The 23,049-nt window shown below is 36.9% G+C and overlaps 1 protein-coding gene across 15 annotated transcripts in view; it reads left to right on the top strand.

The window, feature by feature from the left end:
- map3k4 (mitogen-activated protein kinase kinase kinase 4) overlaps positions 1 to 23,049 on the top strand; it is a 57,161-nt gene that overhangs the window by 7,528 nt on the left and 26,584 nt on the right. For all 15 annotated transcript variants that reach the window (XR_012388830.1, XR_012388829.1, XR_012388831.1 and 12 more), the window contains exons 2-9: positions 10,600 to 10,775; positions 12,032 to 13,356; positions 15,650 to 15,907; positions 16,397 to 16,549; positions 19,084 to 19,241; positions 21,255 to 21,371; positions 22,288 to 22,387; positions 22,667 to 22,750. Coding sequence is in view for 12 of the 15 variants with exons in the window: in XM_021480882.2 (XP_021336557.1) it covers positions 10,600 to 10,775; positions 12,032 to 13,356; positions 15,650 to 15,907; positions 16,397 to 16,549; positions 19,084 to 19,241; positions 21,255 to 21,371; positions 22,288 to 22,387; positions 22,667 to 22,750 (2,371 nt within the window). In the remaining 3 variants the exon portion in view is untranslated. The remainder of the gene's footprint in view (positions 1 to 10,599; positions 10,776 to 12,031; positions 13,357 to 15,649; positions 15,908 to 16,396; positions 16,550 to 19,083; positions 19,242 to 21,254; positions 21,372 to 22,287; positions 22,388 to 22,666; positions 22,751 to 23,049) is intronic.

Genomic DNA, 23,049 nt, shown 5'->3' with positions numbered 1-23,049 from the left:
CCACTTCCATTCATCCACAGCCAACACCATGTATACGTTGTATAGGCTGCAATTAAAGCAATGAATCACGGGTCTAATTCGTGCCTATAGAGATCCTATTTAGGAAGCCAACTTTTTAACTGCTCTTTTATCTCATTTGAGTCATGCAATTATGGGAAATGTGAAGAAGTTTTGTTTTCTTGCAGATGTTTTCCTACAGTGGACGTGCACGTGTGTGTTGTGATAGGAGGATGTAAATCAATAGGTCCGAAACTGCAAAGTGCTGTTTTCACGATGAGGAAAATGTGCAGGAATGGACGAGTCTTTCTGGACCTTGATAGGCTTAGTCATGGCCTAAGTGCATTGCTTTCTGTTGAATTTGAGTTAGGCTGGTCAGGAAAACCAGTTTACATGAACACATGGGTAGACATTTTTATCCAAAGACGTTTACAATGAATGAAATATGCACTGTAATGAGCTTTTTTCTGCAGCAAAACCACCACATTAAACAGAAAGCACCTACAGTCAGTTTAGTTAAAGGTGCTGTAAGTTTTTGACTCTTCTAAAGCATAAAAATACCTTAATGTGTTTGCAGATATTTGAGAAACATGCCAAGTGAACATTCTTGTTTATCTGAAAAACAATGCTGAAATCAAATATTCTGCTTTGATAATGGGTGTTACGTGCCGGAACGTCTGTCTTAGTATTGGTCATTTAAGCCAACCAAAGCCAGCTTAGCTAATTATATTTCAGCACTTCGGGTTGCCTTTTTGGAAAACCGTGTATTTCATTCATTCCGTCAGAAAGGCTCTCAATGTATGCATCTGCAACCGAAAGGCGACCTCCGGTGGAACGTAGCAGACTCCGAAATGAGACGGAGATTCAGAGTTCCACTTGAGGTGCTTATTAATTAGCAAATAATATAAATATTATAGATGTAAACATTAGGTGAGCAGGTTACATTGTAACCCCATGTCCTAACAACACGCTACATGATGAGATTTGCAGGAATAAGCAATTTGCCTGTTTGCACCAGACAAACACCACAGAAATTTAAATACAGCCATTTCGAAGCACAGAATAGTGCACTCACTGCACTCCAATAAAATGGTAAAGTTTATGATCTAATTAATACATATTAAACCTCTTTAACATTATTACATGTAGATACTGAATTGCTGATGTGTTGTTTGCTTTAAAGTTCAATTTCAAACGGTTTATTTTATTTTCAAGATGTGAGGTGAAATATCTGCTGTTGCTTTTAGTAGTATGACAATAAATCTCATGTAATATGGCATACAATGTAAAACAGCTCACATTGTTAGCATTTAACTCTGAATAAAGTACGTGTGTCATTGTCAGTTTTCTGTTCTTCAACCGCAAGAACTAGAAGCCATTTCTAATATCAATTCAATGTGTTGGTTAGAACAAAAACTCCTTTTAATATGGAAATATTCCTTCTATTGAGTGCTGTTGCTTTTATATTGAACATGATTTTAGTCAGCCTTTCGGCTCAACAGTCAGGCTCGCTCCTCTTGGTGTCGTCAATCTGGCAACCTGCGCTTGCATTTGTTTTGAACCAGGCATGCAATACCTAGTTCAACCACTGGGTGTCAAACTTACTAACTGCACCTTTAAAGCGAAGATGAAAAACAAAAATATTCTGTTAATTAACTTACCCCTAGGCCACCAAAATGTATTAGAATTTTTTTCTTCAGTAGAAGATTAAAGATTTTTGACTGAAACTTAGAGAGTAATAAAAAAACATTCAGGGAAAACTTTACTAATTGAAATCATTATTTTTTCTTTAATTATGCAGAAAAAGCATTCTTGTAGCTTGGTGATATTCAGATTGAACAACTGAAGGCATATTGACTTTTTTGAGGATGTTTTTCTGGACTTTGAACAAGTCAGGAATCTTGCTATCCACAAAGGATCAGAGAGCTGTCAGATTTCCCATAAAATATCTTCATTTGTTTTCGGAAGATGGAAAAAGGAGTTTTGGAATTATTAACAGAATTAAATGAACAACGTATATATTTTATTTATTTTTTCTAGTCATGCATACCTCACTTTTCAGCTATGCTTATAGTATCACAAATGTGTGCAAAAACCCAAACCATAATCTTTTTATTTGCTTAAATTGTACCTTCATGTTTATGAGGCAGTATTGAATATCAATTACATAACATCATGTGCTCAGAGAAAAACACTCAAGGGATCATCACTGGAAAGTGGAGTTGTTTACTAACAACTTCTGAGGATATTTTATGTTCAGCACTTGTGGCGAAAAGGTCATATGGGTGCATGATTGGTGCTTGAACTGCAACCAATACCTGTTTGGAGGATCAGATCAAATTGTGTGGTCATTTCTTTATTTAAAATAAGTGATTTGATGACTCATACTTACTGGATGGAGTTTATTTACTGCTATTTAGTATAGGTGCACCAATGCTTCAGGTTTTTTTAATGGCATAAATACTTTTATTTAGTAAAGATTTGTTAAATTGATCTAAATTTGTACAGTAAATACACTTACAAAGTACAAAAGAGTTTTTATATTTGAGAAATTCTTTCAATTTATCAAATAATTCTAAAACACGTTTTTGTTTGGTGTTTTTTAACAGGACCTTTTGTTTCTGTTGTTATAAATAAGAAGAAATATTTATTGTATTATTGAAATGCATTCTGATGAATCATGCAACACTGAAGACTGGCGTAATAATGCTGAAAATTCAGCTTTGCACAGGAATAAAGTACATTTTAAAATGTGTTAAACAATTTATAATCAAGTATTTGGACCTTTGGTGATCATAAGAACATTTACAAAATTCTGTCCATAATATTTTATCTATAATGCATTGGATTGAGGATGTTCAAATAGTGCTGAAGTCTGTCTGAGTGTTTCTATTTTGGGTTTCCTCTGTGTCATTGGTGACCAATCAGCCCATCATTCAGTCTGGCTGGATCTCAGTCAATCAGTCAGTAGCTCAGCAGGGATGTTGTTCGAGTGTTAATAAAGGAGGTGTGTGAATGTGTATGTGCACATGTCAGCAGTAGCAAGAGATTGCTTGCAAAGCCTTATGTCAAAGTTGCATAAGTTTGCAGCGTGACTTAGTATTTGTTCCTTGTTGTCAGTGACATGGTGTTCTTTTTGGTTTTGGCCCATCTGTGAAAATCCTTTTGAAAACCTATTTTATTCATTTCCATGCACTTTCTCTCATTATAAGTCATGCATAAGTCAGACAATTTATGATAGATTTTTGGTTTTCCATTCGAAAATACAAAATGCATTTCTCCGTTACTGCTTATTTGACTGGGTGAATCTGAAAACTGTGAAGTAATATACCGAAGAACAAAATCTGAATGAATGGAAAAAAAGAAAGATAATAGTCTTTTGCACTCCTCAAACTCCAAATAAGTTTTATTGTTGCCTGATTTTGTTTTGAAACTCTGCCACATGATAAAAGGTGCCAGTTTCTTCTAGTAATAAACAATATATCAGCAGCTATTTGACAGAAAAACGCTTGTTTAATTTTATGTGTTGTCTAAAGCAGCTTTCACACTGCACACAGAAAGCCCTACGCTATGAAACCCATTCATTTCAATGGCTTATGCCACACAAGGGCAGTTTGTTGCTATTCCAGCCAAAAAGAGCAGTCGAGTGAACTAGCTTGCACAAACGCTGCGGTTAAAGTTCAAAATAGCTCAATATTACACTGTATATTCTGCTCCTGTATTCGTATACTTGTATATGCATGGGCTGCTGAAATAACATGCCAAGAGAACATATCTATGTATTATACTTGTTCCTTTTGTTTGCAATAGCACTAATGTGCTGTCATGGCAATGCTGGTAAAAACATGCCTCTTGACTCGTTCAAAGTTTTTTACGGTCAAATTTAATTACCTGTTGTTAATTTATTGTATTTTAGAACAGTTTTTTAATCAGTGTAATATAAGTTATTGAGTTCAATTTAAAAGTATCACAAATTTACTTTATATTATTTGATAATACTATAAGAAATAATTATTACAAAGCATTTTAGGTTTTGTTTTATTGCCAAGTGCATATCAAATTTTCATTTTGGTGCATCTCTAGTATTGATCCACATCAGATAAAATCTGCTGGCCATAAGGGGTTTTGATTGGTGCCCTTCACTTGACATGATGCATTGCATTTGGCAGATGCACACTTTAGAAGAGTTAATGCTAGATAGAAGAACAAGATGTCATAACATAGTTATGAGTAACAAAAAATAGTGATATTTTAAAAATATTTTTGTTATAATTTTTTTTTTTTATGTTAGAAAACAGCAGAGTTGGGTGTAATGCGTTCCACAGTAACACATTACTGTATTCTAAATACATTTTTGGAGAACGCAGTAATGTAACGAATAACATTTTAAATTTGTGTAATTTGATTACAGTTACTAAAGTCAATGTAATGGCATTACTTGGCTACAAATATAGATTTTGGTAGAAAAACTGCTTTTGAATCAGGTTTTCTCTAATAAGCATGCACTTTTAAATTGCTGGAGAATGCGAGCTGAAATGGTTGCGTTCAAGAGTGGCTGCTTCTGAGAGTGGAAACACAGTCATTACTTTGAATTTCACAGCAATATTTTTGTTTTTACACCCAGTCTTAAACCTTTCGACTGCTTTTAACTCGATCAGAAACTAGTTCAAGCACTTGAATAGAAAGCATTCAAGACAATACTCGTCACCAAGGAGGATACCGGCGCCCAAAAACATGACAGCCTAACTCAGAGCGTAAACAGGCTAAACTGAATATTTGTGCAGGATAGGGAGTGAAAGTGTCTTCTGAATGTGAAGAGAAGCATAGTTGCTTATGGGGCCGTTCACATATTGCATCTTTTGCAAGTCTTTTTTCGCATTACCCAGGTGCAATCAGTTGAAAACCTCGAGTCAAAAAAAGACAAACAGGTTTGCAACAAGTGGTTGATGAGAGAATAAGCTGCTGTAATCAACCCATTGTAATGTTTCTCAGTTAATATTAAATTACTGAAAGAGCTGCAGTTCATTTACTGTTTTTATAGGTATATTTTATATGTTTTCATAGTAACTTCAAAGCAAAGTAATTAGTAATTTAATTGCTTTTTACATGAAGTAATTAGTAATGTAATCAGATTGCAATTTTCCAGTAGTAATCAGTCATTTGTAATCTATTATTTTAAAAAAGTAACTTAGCCAACACTGGAAAACAGTAACTATTGACACTGTTGTGGCACACAATTCAAACAATTAGGCCTATTTACTCCACTTTTGGTGCATTCAGTGGTGAATCTACTGCACAATAGAAGTTCATTGTTTATTTCAAAATTTTAGTGGCACCAGTGTTGTGAACTCTTACAAAACTTAGAACTTGCCTTACTTTAGGACTTTTAATTGCAGCCTAGGGCCCTGGTGACAACATCCCTTATTCAAATTCATATAATGGCTTAAGTTTTCTTGATAATATATTAAATATTGATGCTTCAACAAGCTCAGCCATTCCTATTAGCGGCTGCAGCCAGATATTAGATGCTGAGAGCATTTGGTCCACGTGCCGCTGGCACACAATGAAGCTCCATCAATGAGTGCAGAGGTCAGAGGTCACTGGCCTCTCTTGACTGCAGCCAGGCAGATGTGCTCAGCTCTGTTTATGGCTCTCGTCAAAGGCTGTAACATTCCTCTGCTTTATAGTTTGGTCATGATAACCTTGGACAAGCTGTTCAGTGGACCGGAGCTCCATATGCAGCCGTAAATCAGCAGCTTGTGTGCATTATAGGGTCGCTCTCAGCGCCGACGGGGTGTTCATGTGGGTTGTATGCCTTTCAGTGGGACGATAGAGTTTTCTAGACCTTTCCGCTCTGGTGCTCAAGCAGCATTCAGTAGAGATACGTCATGACAACCAAACAAACAGCCGGAGCCTGCGTGATTTCCCCATTTCCTCTGTCATTCCTGAAGGGTTTGGTCACAGCTCGACTCTGCCCAGAGCTGCACCTTCAGACACAAGCTCTCTGTCACTCGCCCAGCCAACTTTTCTGAGGCTGAATGTTCTCTGAAAACTAGAAAACCTGAAAATGTCTGACTAGTTTTCTGGACTGTTAGCTCATGGAGATAAAGTTTATGGGAACTTTCTTGGTGCTTTTGTGGTCAGGCTGTTGATTATGGCATTGCTGTGTTTATTGTTGAAATGTTTACATGAATTGTCCATAAATGCAGGGCTGTACATGCTTATTTTCATTATCTCAGTGCAGTTTGGTTTACTTTTTAACTACTGTTCCTCACAAACTCATCACTGCTTGTGCTGTTTGGGTAGGGGATTAGGGTCACTGAGTAGCTATTAATATAGTAGTTTGAGATATAATATACTTATTTTAATTTTAAACTTTGTAATTAAGCTATGTTTTTTGTAACTTAAATCCATATCGATGTGTGCTATTTTAATAAGCATTTTAGATGGTTTATTTTATCATGAAAGTTGTGCTTGTCTGTAGATCTTATGAATGTATGCATTTGCGATGTGGATTTACTAGTTGAGAACAAATGAAAGTTTACATGTCAGTTACAGTAGTGTAATAAGGTTCAATCCCAATTCTACCCTTTAGCCCTTCCCCTTACCCCTCGTTTTGTGCGTTCACATGAAGGAGTAGCGGTGTTGCAATTCCTTTTACGTTGAAGGTGTAGGGCTAAGGGGAAGGGCTAGATATCCCTTCAAACGGAGATATTTAAGGGCTACACCTGAAACCAAGGTCGCAAAAATTTTCCAGAATACACCAGCCCCAACGGCAGCATGGCTGCTCTTTTAAGTCAGGAGATCCACAAATTAGTATAATTTTTTTGTCATTATTACTAATTTTTACAACAAATAAGCCTATGTTTAGAAACATTCATAACGATGTTCATGTTTTACCGTCATGCTTAAAAAAACGCTTAAAAACCTGCTAAATTTAGCTATTTATAGTCCCTAACTGTGCGTTCACACCAAAATCGGTGAGAGCGTCCAAGGTCGCTCTAGCCGCCCTGGTGACAAACGCTGTCCGCTACATTGATCTCATATTTAAATAGGCTGTTGCAGCATATCAGTTACATTCCTGCATAAACCATGCTTTCTAGCGTGAAAATGTTGCGCACTTCTTATCAAATTCGTTTAATAATGGAAGATCAAGTTGCATGTGGTGTGGCTTTGCTCCACTTAGTTTTCCAATGTGTCCTAATGTCTGAAATATCCTGAAGCAGCAATACTGTTTCGTACTGTCGCATGAGATTCCCGCTATATAACATTAATGCTCATCAGCAACTCGCCAGTAACTTATATAATGCATATTCCTGTAAGAAAACATTGTACTATTCGGTGACCGCAATAATCAAACCCTTGGGAAAAGCTGTGGTCGAAACCAAAGTTCACAGGTCTGTGTTTTCTGAACTGCTCTCAAGCGGTGGACTTCTTTATTCTGATTGCCCCCCATTGAACCCCATCATAGCTCAGTACCATAAAGTTGACGCGATAACAGATACAAACACCACCACACTTCTACAAAATCCAGGACAATAAATAATGTACCCTGCCATGTAATCGCAGCAATGAAATCACTGTCTTGTTTAGCAATAATCCTTGTCTGTTCTTGCATTTCAGCAGAATAAACAACCGTAACTTGAACATGGAGATGCGCAGCAGCGGTAAATGTTAGTTGATGATAAGAACAAAAAAAGAAATGCAACCCTTGCGACAAAAGTTAGACCGTTTTATCATGGAGCATTTTTTTCCCCCTTACAAAAATACATCAATAATAATTTAGACTATGCGTCCATGCTTTTGTATGCTTTTATCAGTTGTTTTGTGATGTGTGTGACATATCCGCTTGGGGAAAAACTATAGTAATTTATAGTAAACATGTTTTTGAACCACAATGTAAAGTGCATTGAATACTGCAACTGAATACTGTAGCATAGTAAACTGATGAACTGTAAAAAATAATGTAAAGTTAGTTTAAACTGTGGTGCATTGTGATGGTGTAATTATAGCGTAGATGACAGGCAAATATATTTTAGTTCAGTAGAAAACTCGGCCCTCTTCATGATATAAAGATCATGCCTGACATATGTGGTTCTTTTCTATTTATATCTCCTTTGAAATATGGTATAAATAGCAAAAATATGGACTTTCCTCTGTCTCCCATTCAGTTTTTTACTTCCTGACTTCCATCTGAATTTCGCACATCACCAGAACCACATGATTGAAAACAACCTATAGGGAAATGTTCTGATCGATTAACCTCCTACTATACAGACATCAAGGTCTAAATCTCAGTTTTAATCCTAAAAATAATTGCAGAAAATCCCCTCATTTTATGCAGCGAACATGGAAGAGTCCAGAAAGTGATGTGAGTCAGCTAAATGTAAATAATGGGTCTCTAGGTGGTGTCCATATGTGAAGTGGCGCAGCGGTGGGGTGCAGGGCGTCGGGCGGGTTGTGTCTCAATGTTCTGGCACGAGCTCCACAATACCCTGCAGCAGGTGTCTGGGGGAAGTTTGGGCCGGCTGGAGACTCCCTCGGGATTGTGGGCGAATTTATGTCTTGTGTGAGGGGCAGATGGATGACTCGGCCTTTGCTCTGAGTGGTCTTTGTGAGTTGAATCACAGATTAACTCAACCAAAGTCTGACCCCACTGTGAAAGTGATCCCTTCCTCCATCGCCTGACAATAGACCCGTATCAATATCATTTTCCTTCTACTCGCACACAGACATGCACGTGTCTAAATACAACTACATGCAGCGTTTGTCTCTGCATGATGGACATTAGTATGCTCCCACCCACTGGCTAATGAAGTCTTTTTTAAGGTTGGATAGGCATGGGCCAGTATAAGATTCTGACGGTTTGAAAACCTTGAATAAAAATTTTATTGTTTTACGAAATTGATTACTGCTCTAAAATATATTCTTTTAAAATGTCTGGCTAAAATACAAAAACTTTTTTCCTTTACGAACACAATATATTTGATTTTGAGAAACTTTTCAAAACATTTTGGTGCAGTAAACATGCCAGGCTGAATAATTCAAATGAATTATTGACTTCTGCTGTCTTTCTTAGTTTCCAAAACGCAGAATTCATTACAATTTTAAACGTCATCTGGGATATCTTTTCTGTTGGAGACACTGTTGTCCTAAAAAACAAAACTTTAACATGTACTGTAGGAACGGTATAACAGAAAATTTTGGCGGTTTTAAAACCTTGACTTTTCTAAACCACAGTTTACCTTGAAAATGGAAGCAGTCGGCATTGTCCCATGTGTAATGTTGGATGAAGTTTGTAATGTTATATTAGTCTAAAAGGGAAAACGAAATTGTGGAACACATTTGAGATAATTGTAGAATTAGTACAATGCAAATAATAAATGTACATGTATATTATAAATATGTATAAATGTACAAAAACCAAACCTCCTAAGCTCTGCGCACCTGGTCTGTGATGTCATTATTCTTTAAATTTTAAAGGTTGTACTGGCCCAACACCCCCATAAGTGGTTCAGTTCTCTCATCAGTTGGAATAGAATTACTTTTGCATAGATTATTATAGAGACTGTTTTCCTTTTTCTGATTACTGACATGTGCAGGAACCACCAAAATTAATTACAGAAACCGAGACCACACAGAACCTAAAAGGTACACTTTCCTATTTGAGTTTAAATAATAATAAAAAGCGCCCCTTTTTGGAGGGGTTTATTGTAACACAGACAACATACACAATTATTTTAATCACTTTCAATGGTGTTTTATGAAAATTCAAAGGGTTTTCTTTAAAATAATACCAAACTTTTGCATTTACATCTCTGCATGTGGATTTGGGTAAGCTTTTGAATTTGGTTGGCAAAATCCCCAAAATAGCACTTGACTAATGTGAATGCATAAATACCTTTAGTTGTTTTACTATATTTCATTTAAAGTTGACTTGACGAAGCAGTGTGCTTATAACTTTAATTTGGAGATGGAAGGCATATTAGTATGGTTCTCTGAATTTGATGAATTTGTTTTTGTTCTGTATGGTTTAACATTTTTTCTAAACGTCAAATAAAAGAAAAATTATATAATATTTTATATGAATATTATATATTTAAACAATTATGTAATTTAGAGCTGCCTTTTTGCAGACTAAATTTTTAAAAATCTTTTGCAGAATGTTTTTTTCCCCCTTTCATTTGTTGTGAATGAAAATCAGGGTTATTTAATCTTATATTGCTAAATAGCTCTTCAGAAGTGAAAACATTGGTTTTGTGTTGTCTAAAAATGAATATAAACCTGTCTGGATAAATGTTGTTTAGTCTAATTTTCATTTTATGCTCTCAAAGTGTCTATATAGGCTAAAAAATATATATTGATTGCAAATCCTGAGAAAGTGATCTCTAATTTATTTAAATGTCTGTATAAGAGCTGAGCAGTATTCTCAAGATACTTTGAAAGAATTTTGATCTATTTTTTTCTTAGCTGTGCAGACACAACGTCATTCTTGACCTTGCTGCGCATTCAGTTTCTTAAAGTTTCCCATTCTGATGTGAAGTGTAGGAAAATGCTTCATTGCCGTAATCATTTTGTGTGGTTGTTGTGTTTTTTGTTTAGGCTCAAGGACTCGTCCAAAGATGATCACCAGCAGATCACTGAGGTGGATGAGTCTTGGGACGAGCCCGGCCAGGAAGAGGAGACTCTCTACTGCACCTCCCCTCCCCAAACTCCTCGCCAGATAAAACGTTTGTCCATCAAACACCAGAGAAGCAACCCGGGGTCAAAGGGCAAAGGTGAGAACCCTTAACTTTGCAAGTCTCCCAAACATATGGTGCTGGGGCCCCAATACTATCAGTGGCACACAGCCATTGTTCTGGCGGGATTTTCTAGCTCTTGAATGAAAGTTATTGCATTTGAAAGTTATAGAGAAATATTTTGCTATGAACAGATAATTTGGTATTTAACTTAAACTCTAAGAAAACATAATAGTACGATAGTCCAGCGGTTGATAGCCTTTTCATCAAAGAAAAAGTCAACTATTTCAGCTTTTTCACTATTATTAGTTGTTTTAACTGAAAAAACAAACATTGGAAAAACCTTCTCCAATGTAAACAAAATAGCAACATACAATACTATTCATTAGGTGATTTATTTGTCAGAGGGTTTCACTGTCAATTGAACTCAAGCATGTGTCAGTCTTTTTCTGTATATTGTATTGTATTAAATTAATGACTGAATGAAAATCTGGTCAAATTGTAATACATCTAGCAGAAAAATGAAATACAGTGGAAATACTATAACGCGGTTTACCTTTTGCGTTCTTGCAGTTTAACAGATTTTCTTTGTGTGCAGATTGACATGCTTTTTTTTCTAAAGTGCATTATGTTCAGCGTCCTGATTAGCACATTGTGTTCCATGTCCTGATTGGTTGTAGACCATTGTCAATCAATCTCTTCAGTGCCGTGTCACCTCTACAGTACAGAATGCGTTCAGCTCGTCAAATTCACATGTATCTGTGTTAGCACCCAAAAAGCAGAGAAAGATGCTAACCATCACACACAATTTTGGACTTCTGCACCTGCTAAAGCAGTGTTTCTCAACCACGTTCCTGCTGGACCAACAGCTCTGCACATTTTCCATGTCTCCTTAAACGAACACACCTGATTCAGATCATCAGCTCTTAGCAGAGACTGAAACCCTTGTAATGGGTGTAACAGACAAAGGAGAACTTGTAACATATTTGTAACAGCAAAATATGCAGTGTTGATGGTCCTCCAGGAATGTGGTTGAGAAACACTGTGCTTAAGGATCAGAGAAGTTACGAGAGTAAAGTGTGTAGTGAAGGGTTTTACAGCTTTAAAACAACTATAATAATTGTCAAAAACAAAGCGGACTACTTTGTGGATTTCACATTTTGAGGGCTATTCTAGAATCCCTGTGATTATTTAGGGACCTGTGAATTGCAATGTCAGATTTTTCCAGTTTTGTGCAGCCATTTTTTTAAATTTATTTGTTATCTGTCACTGACTTTTGTCTCTTTCACCAACAGAGAAGTCGTGTTCATCCAGCCCCTTGTCTCAGCGTGAGCGTGAGGGAGCCAGATCAGCCGAACCTCCTGAAGAGCACAGCTACAAGCAGGAAAAGAAGCAGCGCTTCAACCAGCGATCCAGCGAGCGGGACGTCAAGAAGAAGTTTGAAGGCGCCTTTATGCTGGATCCTGTTTCCAAGTCCAGTACCATCGGCTCCAGAAACATGGATCCCCGCAAGCCCTACCTGAGTCTGGGCATGATCCCCGTTCGCACCCATCGGCAAACTTCGCGCACAGACTGTCCTGCAGACCGCCTTAAGTTCTTCGAGACCCTGCGGTTGCTGCTTAAACTCACCTCCATGTCATCCAAGAAGAAGGAGAAGGAGCAGCGAGGTCTGGAGAACACCGCTTATATGGAGCAGAACAACGAGGTCATCTGGCTGGAGCTGCAGGCCTGGCACGCTCGCCGTAGTGTTAATGACCAGGACCTGTACCTGTTCACCGCTCGACAACACATACCTGACATCATCAGCGAGGTTTTGCACTTCAAAGTGGACTACAGTAGCCTGTGTGGACTCGAGAGTGGCGCCTCTGTTGAGGAGAGCAACTCCTGTCCTGGTGAAACTAATTGCATGGACGATCCATTTAGCTTTAGCACATGTTCCGCGTCCTGGCAGGAAATTGATGCCGCTGCTCCTTTTTCTTCAGGGCTGGAGTGCCGCAACCACCTGCAAAGGCAGCGAGTAGCTTTCGATCAGGTAAAACGGGTCATGTCGCTGTTAGAGTCGGTGGAGGCTTTGTACCCTTCTCTGCAAACCTTGCAGAAGGACTATGAGAAGTATGCAGCTCGGGACTTCCAGGGCAGGGTGCAGGCGCTCTGCTTATGGCTCAACATCACTCAGGACCTGAACCAGAAACTGCGCGTGATGGGCACCGTGCTGGGCCTCAGGGACCTTTCCCGCATCGGCTGGCCCATCTTTGAGATTCCATCACCTCGCTGCTCTCGAGGCAATGAGGATGATGAGGTGGATGAGGATGAATCAGAGTCCACCACTACCTTTACTGCCGAAAACGATGGGGAAGAAAGGACTTTAAGTGAGGCAACCAGTGACGGTGAGCAGTCGGCCTGCTCCCCGCCAAATTTTTCACGCCTTATGTCAGAGGAGGAGTTCCTCCCTCGGGACAACGAGACCTGCTACTGTCCTACTGCCATATACAGGCCGTTTGTGGATAAGGCACTTAAACAGATGGGACTGCGTAAATTGATCCTCAGACTGCACAAGCTGATGGACCGCTCTCTGCAGAGGGCCAGAACTGCTCTGTTGAGTCACATGCCAGCTCAAGAGGTGAGAGAGCAACTGTGGAGCTTCTGTGTGTTAGCTGAAAATTTGCTTCTGAATATGTGGAATATCGGGGCAAACGTTCCAATTTGGGATCATGGCAATGAAAGAGAAAGATTTAAAGGATAAGTTCTCTCCAAGATGTGGATAATTTCATCAATGCCATACCCTCATTTTGTTCCAGACCTGTGTGAATTTTTTTTTTCTTTGGAGCACAAAAGGGGACTTGTACAGGTTGATCCTCCATGTAATTTTGACCTTTATGGAGCATTAAGTTCCATAAAGGTCAAAATGAGCTGTTTAACTGTAAGCTTGGGCTATATGCCAGTAGACCCGATTAACCAGTGAAAATTTGACAGCCAGTTGAAATTAATATTACATGCCATAATCAAATTGAAGATTTGCATGCATTTTTGTAAGCCTTGTCAAATTTAAATGGATTTTAAAGATGCTCCATGTAAATTTTAAATTCTTTTAAGGCATAAGTCTTCTCACCAGAGGGGCTTCAGCAGTAATGGAACATTTTCATAGTTCCTTTAACTATTATTCATGTACCTGCTTGTTATAAACTGGGAATGCTTTAGTTAAAGGGAATTCTAAATTGGTGTTCTTTAAAGTAGGATCTAAAGAGGATTACAGTACACATTGCTCGAACATTTCCATAGTTCTTATAACTATTGGTCATGTAACTGCTTCTGAACTGGGAATGCTTTTAGTTATAGGAACCTTTTAGGGATTCTAAATTGGTGTTCTTTAGAGTAGGATCTAATAAGGAGGATTACAGTACACATTACTTGAACATTTCCATAGTTCTTATAACTATTGGCCATGTAACTGCTTGTGAACTGGGAATGCTTTTAGTTATTGGGACATTTTTGAGGATTCTAAATGAGTGTTCTTCAGAGTAGGATCTAAAGGGGATCACAGTACACATTACTGGAACATTTTCACAGTTCCTATTACTATTAGCTTCCTTCTTATTGTGGTCTGGGAATGCTTTTAGTTATTGGGACATTTTTACGGATACTAAATTAGTTAAGTGTTCAGAGTAGGGTCTGAAGTAGGGCTTTGGGATTTGGGAAAATATCTAATTGCATAATTTTTTTCTGACAGATATTGCAATTTTGATTTGCGATTTAATCTTATAGTCAAGCTTCAGCTCAATAATCTGTATTGTAGTTTCGTACTGCTAAAATGCAGTGAGTGTTCAACATTAATTCTAATTTGTTTGTAAATATTCAGAAATGAAACAGTTATTTTTCACAAGAGCAAGTAGTAAATACCAATACAATTACCTTACCTCTCTTTAAACAAGTTAAACTGAAATTAAAGGTAGATAGTGTAGCTTATTATAAAAACAAATGAATGAATAAATAAATATAAAAATACAGAACAATTCTGAAAATGTACTTTGCTGTTGCTTGCTACTAGATTGAGTGCGACAGGCTATACTTTCAGTTGACTTTTAGCAAGGCGCTCCTCATATGCTTGGTGCTTTTTCATTTCCTCGTGCTGTGGCAACAATTCTACGACAGCTCTTACAAGTTGCATGTTTTGTTTGGTGTCTGTGACTTTAAAACCAAGATATTCCCATATTACTGATTTCCTGTTTTTCTTTAATATTAATTTGTCTATTAATGCTTTTAAAGCAGCAAACGAGATCATCCCACTTGTCTGCACTTTCCTGTTTGTTTGTTTTTTGTGGGTGCAATTCTGATTGGCCAGAAAAAAAGTGTGCTCACTTAATTGGCGTCACGCATTTGCTCTGGGTGGGGGAAATTAAATAATACATACACATTTCATATCGCAGACTCTTGCGATTTTAACAAATCGTTACGTTTCAAATCACAATTGCGATTCGATTCTGATTAATTGTACAGCCCCAGTCTAAAGGCTCTTTCACAATATTGGATCTGTTTTCTCTGAAGTCAAACATCACTATATCTCTTATGAACATGAAAAGTAGTGCTATTATTATTATTAGTATTAGTGTTTGGTTATGACATCATAGTCATAGTTCTCATACAACAATATTACACAGGTTGTGTGGACAACTTTTATAGTTTGTTTTTATTTAATTTTTTGTACTTTCACATTACCTGGCTTAACTATTTAATTACTGATATTAATTACAGCATCTATTGACTCTTTAAAAACTCACCTTCTGTGTTAACACCGCAAAATGAAAGTCTTATTGGTCACATTATTCATAAAGCCAGTTGTCTTTTGTTCTGCTCTATGTTAATAACCAGAATCATGCATTAAATTCCCATGTCCGTATTTCCATTGTTTTTGTTAGTTGCCAGCGGTCCCGGGTTATTCTTTGCAGCACTCTGACTACCTTCCAGAGCTTTCTCGTCACTTTTCCGGTCCAGTAGAAGAGGAGGCAGAGTCGGGACGGGTATCATGGCAGGAGCTGATGGACATGGACCTGCCCTCATTCCGACCAGCTTTCCTGGTGCTTTGCCGTGTGCTGCTAAACGTTATTCACGAGTGCCTCAAACTGCGCCTTGAGCAAAGGCCTGCAGGAGAACCATCCCTGCTCAGCATCAAACAGGTCAGTGCTTGCACACATGAACACTCATTTACACACATACACTATGGCCAATTTTAACTTGCTCAATTCACCTATATCCGCATATCTTTGGACTGTGGAGGCACCTGGAGGAAACCCAGTGAATGATACAAAAAATAAAGCCCTGCACCCTACTCAATATTCCTTTTCAATTTAAGGAACATCAAAATACTAAAAGTTTCAGCAATTTCCAATTCACTGGGACTTTAATTTTTCCCTTCATTTGTGCACTTGAATCATGTATAATCAGCAGGTCATCAGTTCTTCGGCACAGGTCGGAACTTTTTTGGTATATAGAGATTAATGCGTATTACAGTTGATATCAAACAATTAGTAAAGCCAAATAAGATACAGATTTGCTTTCATTAAAATATTTTTTATTTAAATTTGTGTGAAAAATTAAACACGGATGAAGTCCTTTTAATTGATTCTCACGGTGTTATTGAGATGGCTGGTTTGTGTGTATTGTAGTTGGTGCGCGAGTGTAAAGAGGTTCTTAAAGGAGGGCTCCTAATGAAACAGTACTACCAGTTCATGCTGCGTGGCGTCGTCACTGACCATCAGGGGCTGCAGACCAATGCCAACATTGACGAGTTTGAGGAGGATCTCCATAAAATGCTGGAGGTGAGATCTGACTTCTGTTGTAATCTTATTCAACTTACATGAAGTTAGTGTTTTGAAAGAGATTTTTATGCATCTAAACCTTAAATGTGTAATATATGTGGCTTTAAATGTCATTGTTTTTCTGTTTTCATTTATTAGATTGTGTCCTGTTTAATTCACTGTTTTCTGAGCAAAAGATGAGTTTTTTTACCTTTTAGAGCAAGTCGAGAAATTTAAGTTCCTTAAAGTATTAAAACGTCTTAAATGCTATTTTGCAAGGTAATCAATTTTATATCATTTTTGATTATACAGTGTATTGTTTTATGCTAAAGTGTGCCTGAATTAAATCTGCGAATATCAGAATGGTGTAGTTTATCAAATCAGTGAAATCCTACTACTTGATTTGACATCATATAGCTTTGTTTACATAAGTAACTCAATAGAACATTCCATTGCAACAGAAGCACCCAGCAACAACCCCTGATTCCGCCATTTTGGAGTGAAAGCGATCGGCTGTCCATTGGATCTTATTGCTGTTGCGATGGCAAGCAGCTGCTTAGTTTATTTATTAATTAAAAAAGCACATTAAAGCTGAGATACAAGCTAGAAAGACGATAACACAGCACTTAATATTACAATCATCAGCACTTTCAATCGCTTCTTTTACAGACTTATAATATGGTGTTCTATTAGAGTTTTCATTCCAAAATGGCCGCTGTTTCCCAAAATTGCACAAGAGTGTCGCCTCTTGGTGATTTTATGCTCTTCAGAATTACCTATTCTGATTAAATAGATTTTTATTCAGTATTTTATTCAATGTTTTAGATTAGTTTCTTACATTAATATTTAGCAAACATACTGCAAGTTAAAATCCCGCTAGTCTTTTCAGTTGAAACCTAAAGTTTTAAAATGTATGGAAAAGTCTTAAAAAAGGTCTTAAAAGGTATTGAGTTTCACTCTCTGATTCCAGTATATACTCTAATAAACGGGGTGTCCGCTGGGTCTTAAGTCTAACATTTAAAAAAAAAATTATAATAAATTTTGGCCCTTAAAAAGTCTTAACTTTCCTGAAATAATGTGTTGTAGGTCATAAATCATTTTGAACTGGTCGTAATTTTGCTTTATCCAAGTAAAGCTATTCAATTGGACCGACATCTATCCAATGACCAACAATACATCTCAAAGTCTCAATAAAGCCTGTTTTTTAATAAATAAAAGTTTTTTTTATAGCAAAGACAGACAATTCACAACAGCTGTTAAGCCCTGCCCACACTGTGAGATTTCAGCCACGATTCTGTCATTTGTGACATTTAAGAAATCCTAAAAGATTTCTGAAATCCTAGCCTAAAATCTTTAATCGCTGGTTTGACATGTTCACTGACAGCCGCTTAGTGCCTGTTGTGATCAGATTTTTTCCTCTGGTGAAGATCTGGCAGTGTCAGAAGATTTCAGGCACTTTCCTGCAGTGTGACAACAGCTGTGATGAGCGTCAATCCAATAACCAATAGGAGCCACAAATTTGATGACGCGATTCATGCGACAATTCAAATGACCACGGTGGAATGTCAAAACAGTTTTTTTCTTCCTGGTTTTATTATTGAGGAGTGGTGTGTGCAAAATTGCTGCTACATATTGTTTATGTTCGTTGTGAGTAATCATTTCAGAACACGGGATGATGAAAGTGTCATGGGTGGATGACGTCAAACTCCGTGGGAGTTTTCTTTCGTGTTTGCCGCGTCTTCGCTAAGTCTGATTTTATGACAGCTGAGATCTTACAGTGTGACATGGGAGCCATGTTCGTGCAGTCTGACATGCTACAATCGTTCAGGATTGTAAAAAATTGCAGTGTGAGTGGGCCTTTTGACATTTTTACAGCAAAATCCATAAATTAAATTCTCTAATCAGGAAAAGAAGACTTAAAAACAATACACAATTCCTCATGATAATTATTATTTTTTTCCTTTACTTTCGTTAATTGGTGAAGTTTGTTCCTTACCACTGTCACCACTGGCTAACTTGGTTTGGAACTTGTGGAACTGCGCATAGATGGATTTGCTCTTCAGTGTTTGGACTCTCAGCAGTGAAAATTAAACCTCACTAAACTGAACTTCAACTCTGAAAACTGGACTGACACAGTTTCAATATACTAGAACTTCCATGTTAAGCTGATTTAACACAATCTACATTGTAAAACACATAGAAATAAAGATGAATATTCAATTCATGAATATTCACAAATTATGACATTGCTTACTATAAGATTGTTACAGTGTATTTGTGACTCAGTGGGTGCTTTGTGTTTCACTGCCAAGATATTTTTATTTGCCCAGCTGTGTGCTTTTTAACGTTTAGTTTTTTTTTTTTTGCATGCGAGTAATTAGAGAAAATAACTTCTGATGAAATATTAGCGATCAAAGTTTTAAGCAAATCTGTAAAAATAAGATTTATACTTCAGCTGTAAAAGCAGTTGGACAAATCCCGGTATTTCTCCCTCACGAACAGCAGTGATCTGAATAGACAGACAGTAAATCTTCGGTGTGTCTGTGTTCACACAGGTGTACTTTGACTACATGCGCAGCTGGATCCAGATGTTACAGCAGCTTCCTCAAGCATCCCACAGCCTGAAGAACCTGCTGGAGGAGGAATGGAACTTTACCAAAGTCATCACTCCATACATCCGAGGCGGAGAAGCCCAGTCTGGGAAGCTCTTCTGGTTGGTATTTTCAATCTGTGCGCTTGCTGTATAAAGGACAAATGACAAATAAATGTTGAAGTATTATACAATGTATTTGGTTTCTGTTCTACTAGAGGAATTACAGACATAAATTCAAAAAAAAAAAAAAAAAAAAACTGTTTAGAGTCAACATACTCCTTCATATAATAATTCACTATTTAAAATGGGACTTGACAGCAAGTAGCTAGAATGTATGAAGAAGATTTTTAGCTTGCCTATTGAGGAGAAACTTCACAAATTTGCTGCCCAAATATTTTTGTTGAAACTCATTTTTTTTTTTGTCTATTGTGTGTCTATGGGTATTTGGGCAATTTTGGGAATTTATTAAGGCAAGGATGTTCAAACTTGGTTCTGGAGGGCCGGTGTCCATAGTTAACCCTAACTTGCTTTAACACAACTCCCTGGAAGTTTCTAGTATACCTAGAAAGAGCTTGATTAGCTGGTTCAGGTGTGTTTAATTGGGGTTGGAACTAAAATATGCAGGACACCGGCCCTCCAGGACTGAGTTTGAACACCTCTGGTTAAAGGTAAAATACTTACTATGTTATTATTTATCGACTGAAGAACGTATATGGTAACTTCATTGGCATTGGTTACTTGGTGGATGGATTAGCCGTTACTAATTCACCAACGTCACTTTAGAGCTAGTATTTGATTGATTCTCTATAGCGTAATGTGAAACGGGGCTTCTGGTGTGTGATCCCCTTAAGGTGATGACAAGACAGCTGAATTTTGCTCACATTTTAAGATTATAAGGCTGAACGTGACATGAAATGCCATCCGTCTACAGAGATTTCTCCTTCCAGTCTACAGTATTTCTCTGTTGCCGTCTGTATTTGTGATTGGTGCCATGTGTCGCATCGTTTACCGGGAGACTTTATGGAATAAAAAAAAAAGGAGACTGAAACTATTTCGCTGTTCTTATTGGCCTTCATGCGTTTCTCCCAATTGCTGTCGACTAAATACATGCCTGTATATGGCAATGCGTAGGCAAAAGGAAAAGAAAAATACACTCAAACATCCGTCGCAAAATAAAATGTTACGTTATTTAAATAAAATAATGATACAGTGGTAGAGCGACCATCACACTTTTCCTCAAATCTCGCTGAACTGAACTGAGCTGCCATACATGTGTGCTTACATCTCAAAGGTAAAACAACCACAGAAATAGTCCTCCTAAAGGGGACATTTAACACAATGCATATCAAACATTAAGCGACTGTTACAATATCACAATAATTAACCTTGAAAAAAAACAGCAATCACTAACTTACCAGACTGCTGCTTTGTTTGCGATAAGAAGGAACGAGGCTGAATCCAGCTTCTTATTCGCAGCTTCTTATTGACTCTATCCGGTCCACCTTAAAAACCATGACTCTTCCATTTTTCAGCTTCTTAAGCATGGTTCTGTAATAACATATCTGAAACGCTAGTTGGCAGTGAGGGGTTTATGTTCCTCTTATTCGCGCTCAGGAAAACACAAGCAGGGGCATATTATATAGTCAAGGCACCATCTTGTGGATAGACAACGTCAACCGTCTTTGGCCGCCGACGAGCTGTATCAGAAATTGAACATATTTTAAAATAGGCACTATTCTTAAAAATAAACTGCAAAGTTGCAATCTAAACAACTACATTCTTGACTAAAGCTTTAAAAGTGCATTTTGTTGTCTAACAACAGTAATATTTGTCAAACTGTAGCGTCTCTGCTTGTTGCTGGCTGTATGTGGGCAGAGTAATACACAGTGAAGGGTGAAGAGGCCTTTGTGTGATGTTACTGGCAAAATATTGCACAGCTATCAGCCAATCAGATTAAAAAAAACAGACAGAACTGTTGCATAAATATATATATATATATATATATATATATATATATATATATATATATATATATTAAGGAATAAGGAAGTTAAGAAGTCTTATAGTATTTAATATTTTACTATTTAAATGAGTGCTCTATGAAGTTTTAATGAAACTACATGTGTTTTCCAGTGACATTGCTGGCATGCTGCTAAAGTCCACTGGAGAGTTTCTGGATGCTGGCCTTCAGAAGAGTGGCAATGAGTTCTGGGAGTGTGCAGAAGAGAGCACCGCTTCAGATGAGATCAGGTGTGTCTGAGAGAACACTTAATGAGGAGTCATTTGTATCAAAACGCATTGTGCTAGAATGATCAAAGGCCGTTCAGCATTTATCTGGCTAATTACAACTTAAATGCTTCTCATGTAATATTGTTGTTAGTGCCAAACATCACACCTTTCAAATACAACTGTTAATATCTCCACCAGAAATAGTTTCCCCAACAAGTGACTTGTCTAGTGTGTGGACATAGGAGCGGTAGATAAAGATATATGTACTATCCAAAGGTGTGATTTCAGTAATTGTTTTTGAAAGAAAATAATTGTATTAATCAAGAATCTTTAATTTATTAAATGTGGACTGTAGATGCTGATTAAATAACGCTGTTCTTTTGAGATTTAATCAATGATAATCTATGAATCCTAAAAAAGTGCCACAGATTTAGCTAAAATTCAAAACACTTAATTCTGTTTAAGCACCAAATCATCATATCAGAGGGATTTCTGAAGAATCAAGTGACACTGAGTAATGATCCTGAAAATTTGGACATAATGTAAAATGTAATTCATACTATGCAAAGATTAATCTGGATTATTCACAGCTAAAATAAAAGTTTGTTTTGACATAATAAATATACAATACACACACATATAATATATGATACATTCATAGAAACAAAACTATACATCACAATTTTTGTTACAGAGATATTTAAATCTAAATATAATATGTATCATATGTGTATATATTTTATATATAAATACAAATAAACATTTCTCAAATATATACATGCATGTGTATTATATATATTTGGATGATTAATTTTTTGCCCAGCGCTACATATAATAAATGTTTTTCTTAATTATATTTCCGAATGTTGATGTGCTCATTTTTGAGCATAAGAGATTTGTTTAATTTTATTTGTTTTAACTAATTCTTTCCCTGTAGGCGTTCAGTGATTGAGACGAGTCGTTCGCTCAAAGAGCTCTTTCATGAAGCTAGAGAAAGAGCATCTAAAGCGCTGGGCTTTGCCAAGATGCTGCGTAAGGTGAGTTCATAACCCAATTCCATCTGTCTTCGCACCCATTTAAATTTTTTTCATTCTTATTCTTGATTTATTAAATATTTCATATTTAGAACCATATGCAACAAAGCTCAATATTCACCCAATGGAAAGTTAAATTATAAAAAAAAAAAAACAGAAATAATGCAATAATAGGTACAAAATCAGGATTGAAACATGTCTGATGCAGTCTCTCTCATATTTATTTTGGCTGTGGTAAATTGCAAATTGCATTTTTTTAACACTTTGCTTTACTCCCACTAGGATCTGGAGATTGCTGCTGAATTCAGCTTGACCAGTGGAGTTTCTTCTCTCCTCCAAGCACTGAAGAACAAGAATTACGTCAAAGTAACTTTCCTCTACATTTAATCAAAAGGCTGTTATGTACAGTTGAAATCAGAAATATTAGCTCTACCGAATTATTAGCTCTCCTGTATTTCTTTTTGTCCAATTTCTGTTTAACTGAAAGAAGATTTTTCTGGACATAATAGTTGTAAAACTCATTTCTAATAACTGATTTATTTTATTTTTGCCACTATGACAATTCATAATTTCACTAGATATATTATATCACTAGATATTTTTCAAGATGCTCTTATTCAGCTTAAAGTGAAATTCAAAGGCTTAACTAGGTTAATTAAGCAAGT

Source organism: Danio rerio, chromosome 13 (genome assembly GCF_049306965.1).
Source record: "Danio rerio strain Tuebingen ecotype United States chromosome 13, GRCz12tu, whole genome shotgun sequence".
Taxonomy (NCBI): domain Eukaryota; kingdom Metazoa; phylum Chordata; class Actinopteri; order Cypriniformes; family Danionidae; genus Danio; species Danio rerio.
This window is presented reverse-complemented; position numbering and strand designations above follow the sequence as displayed.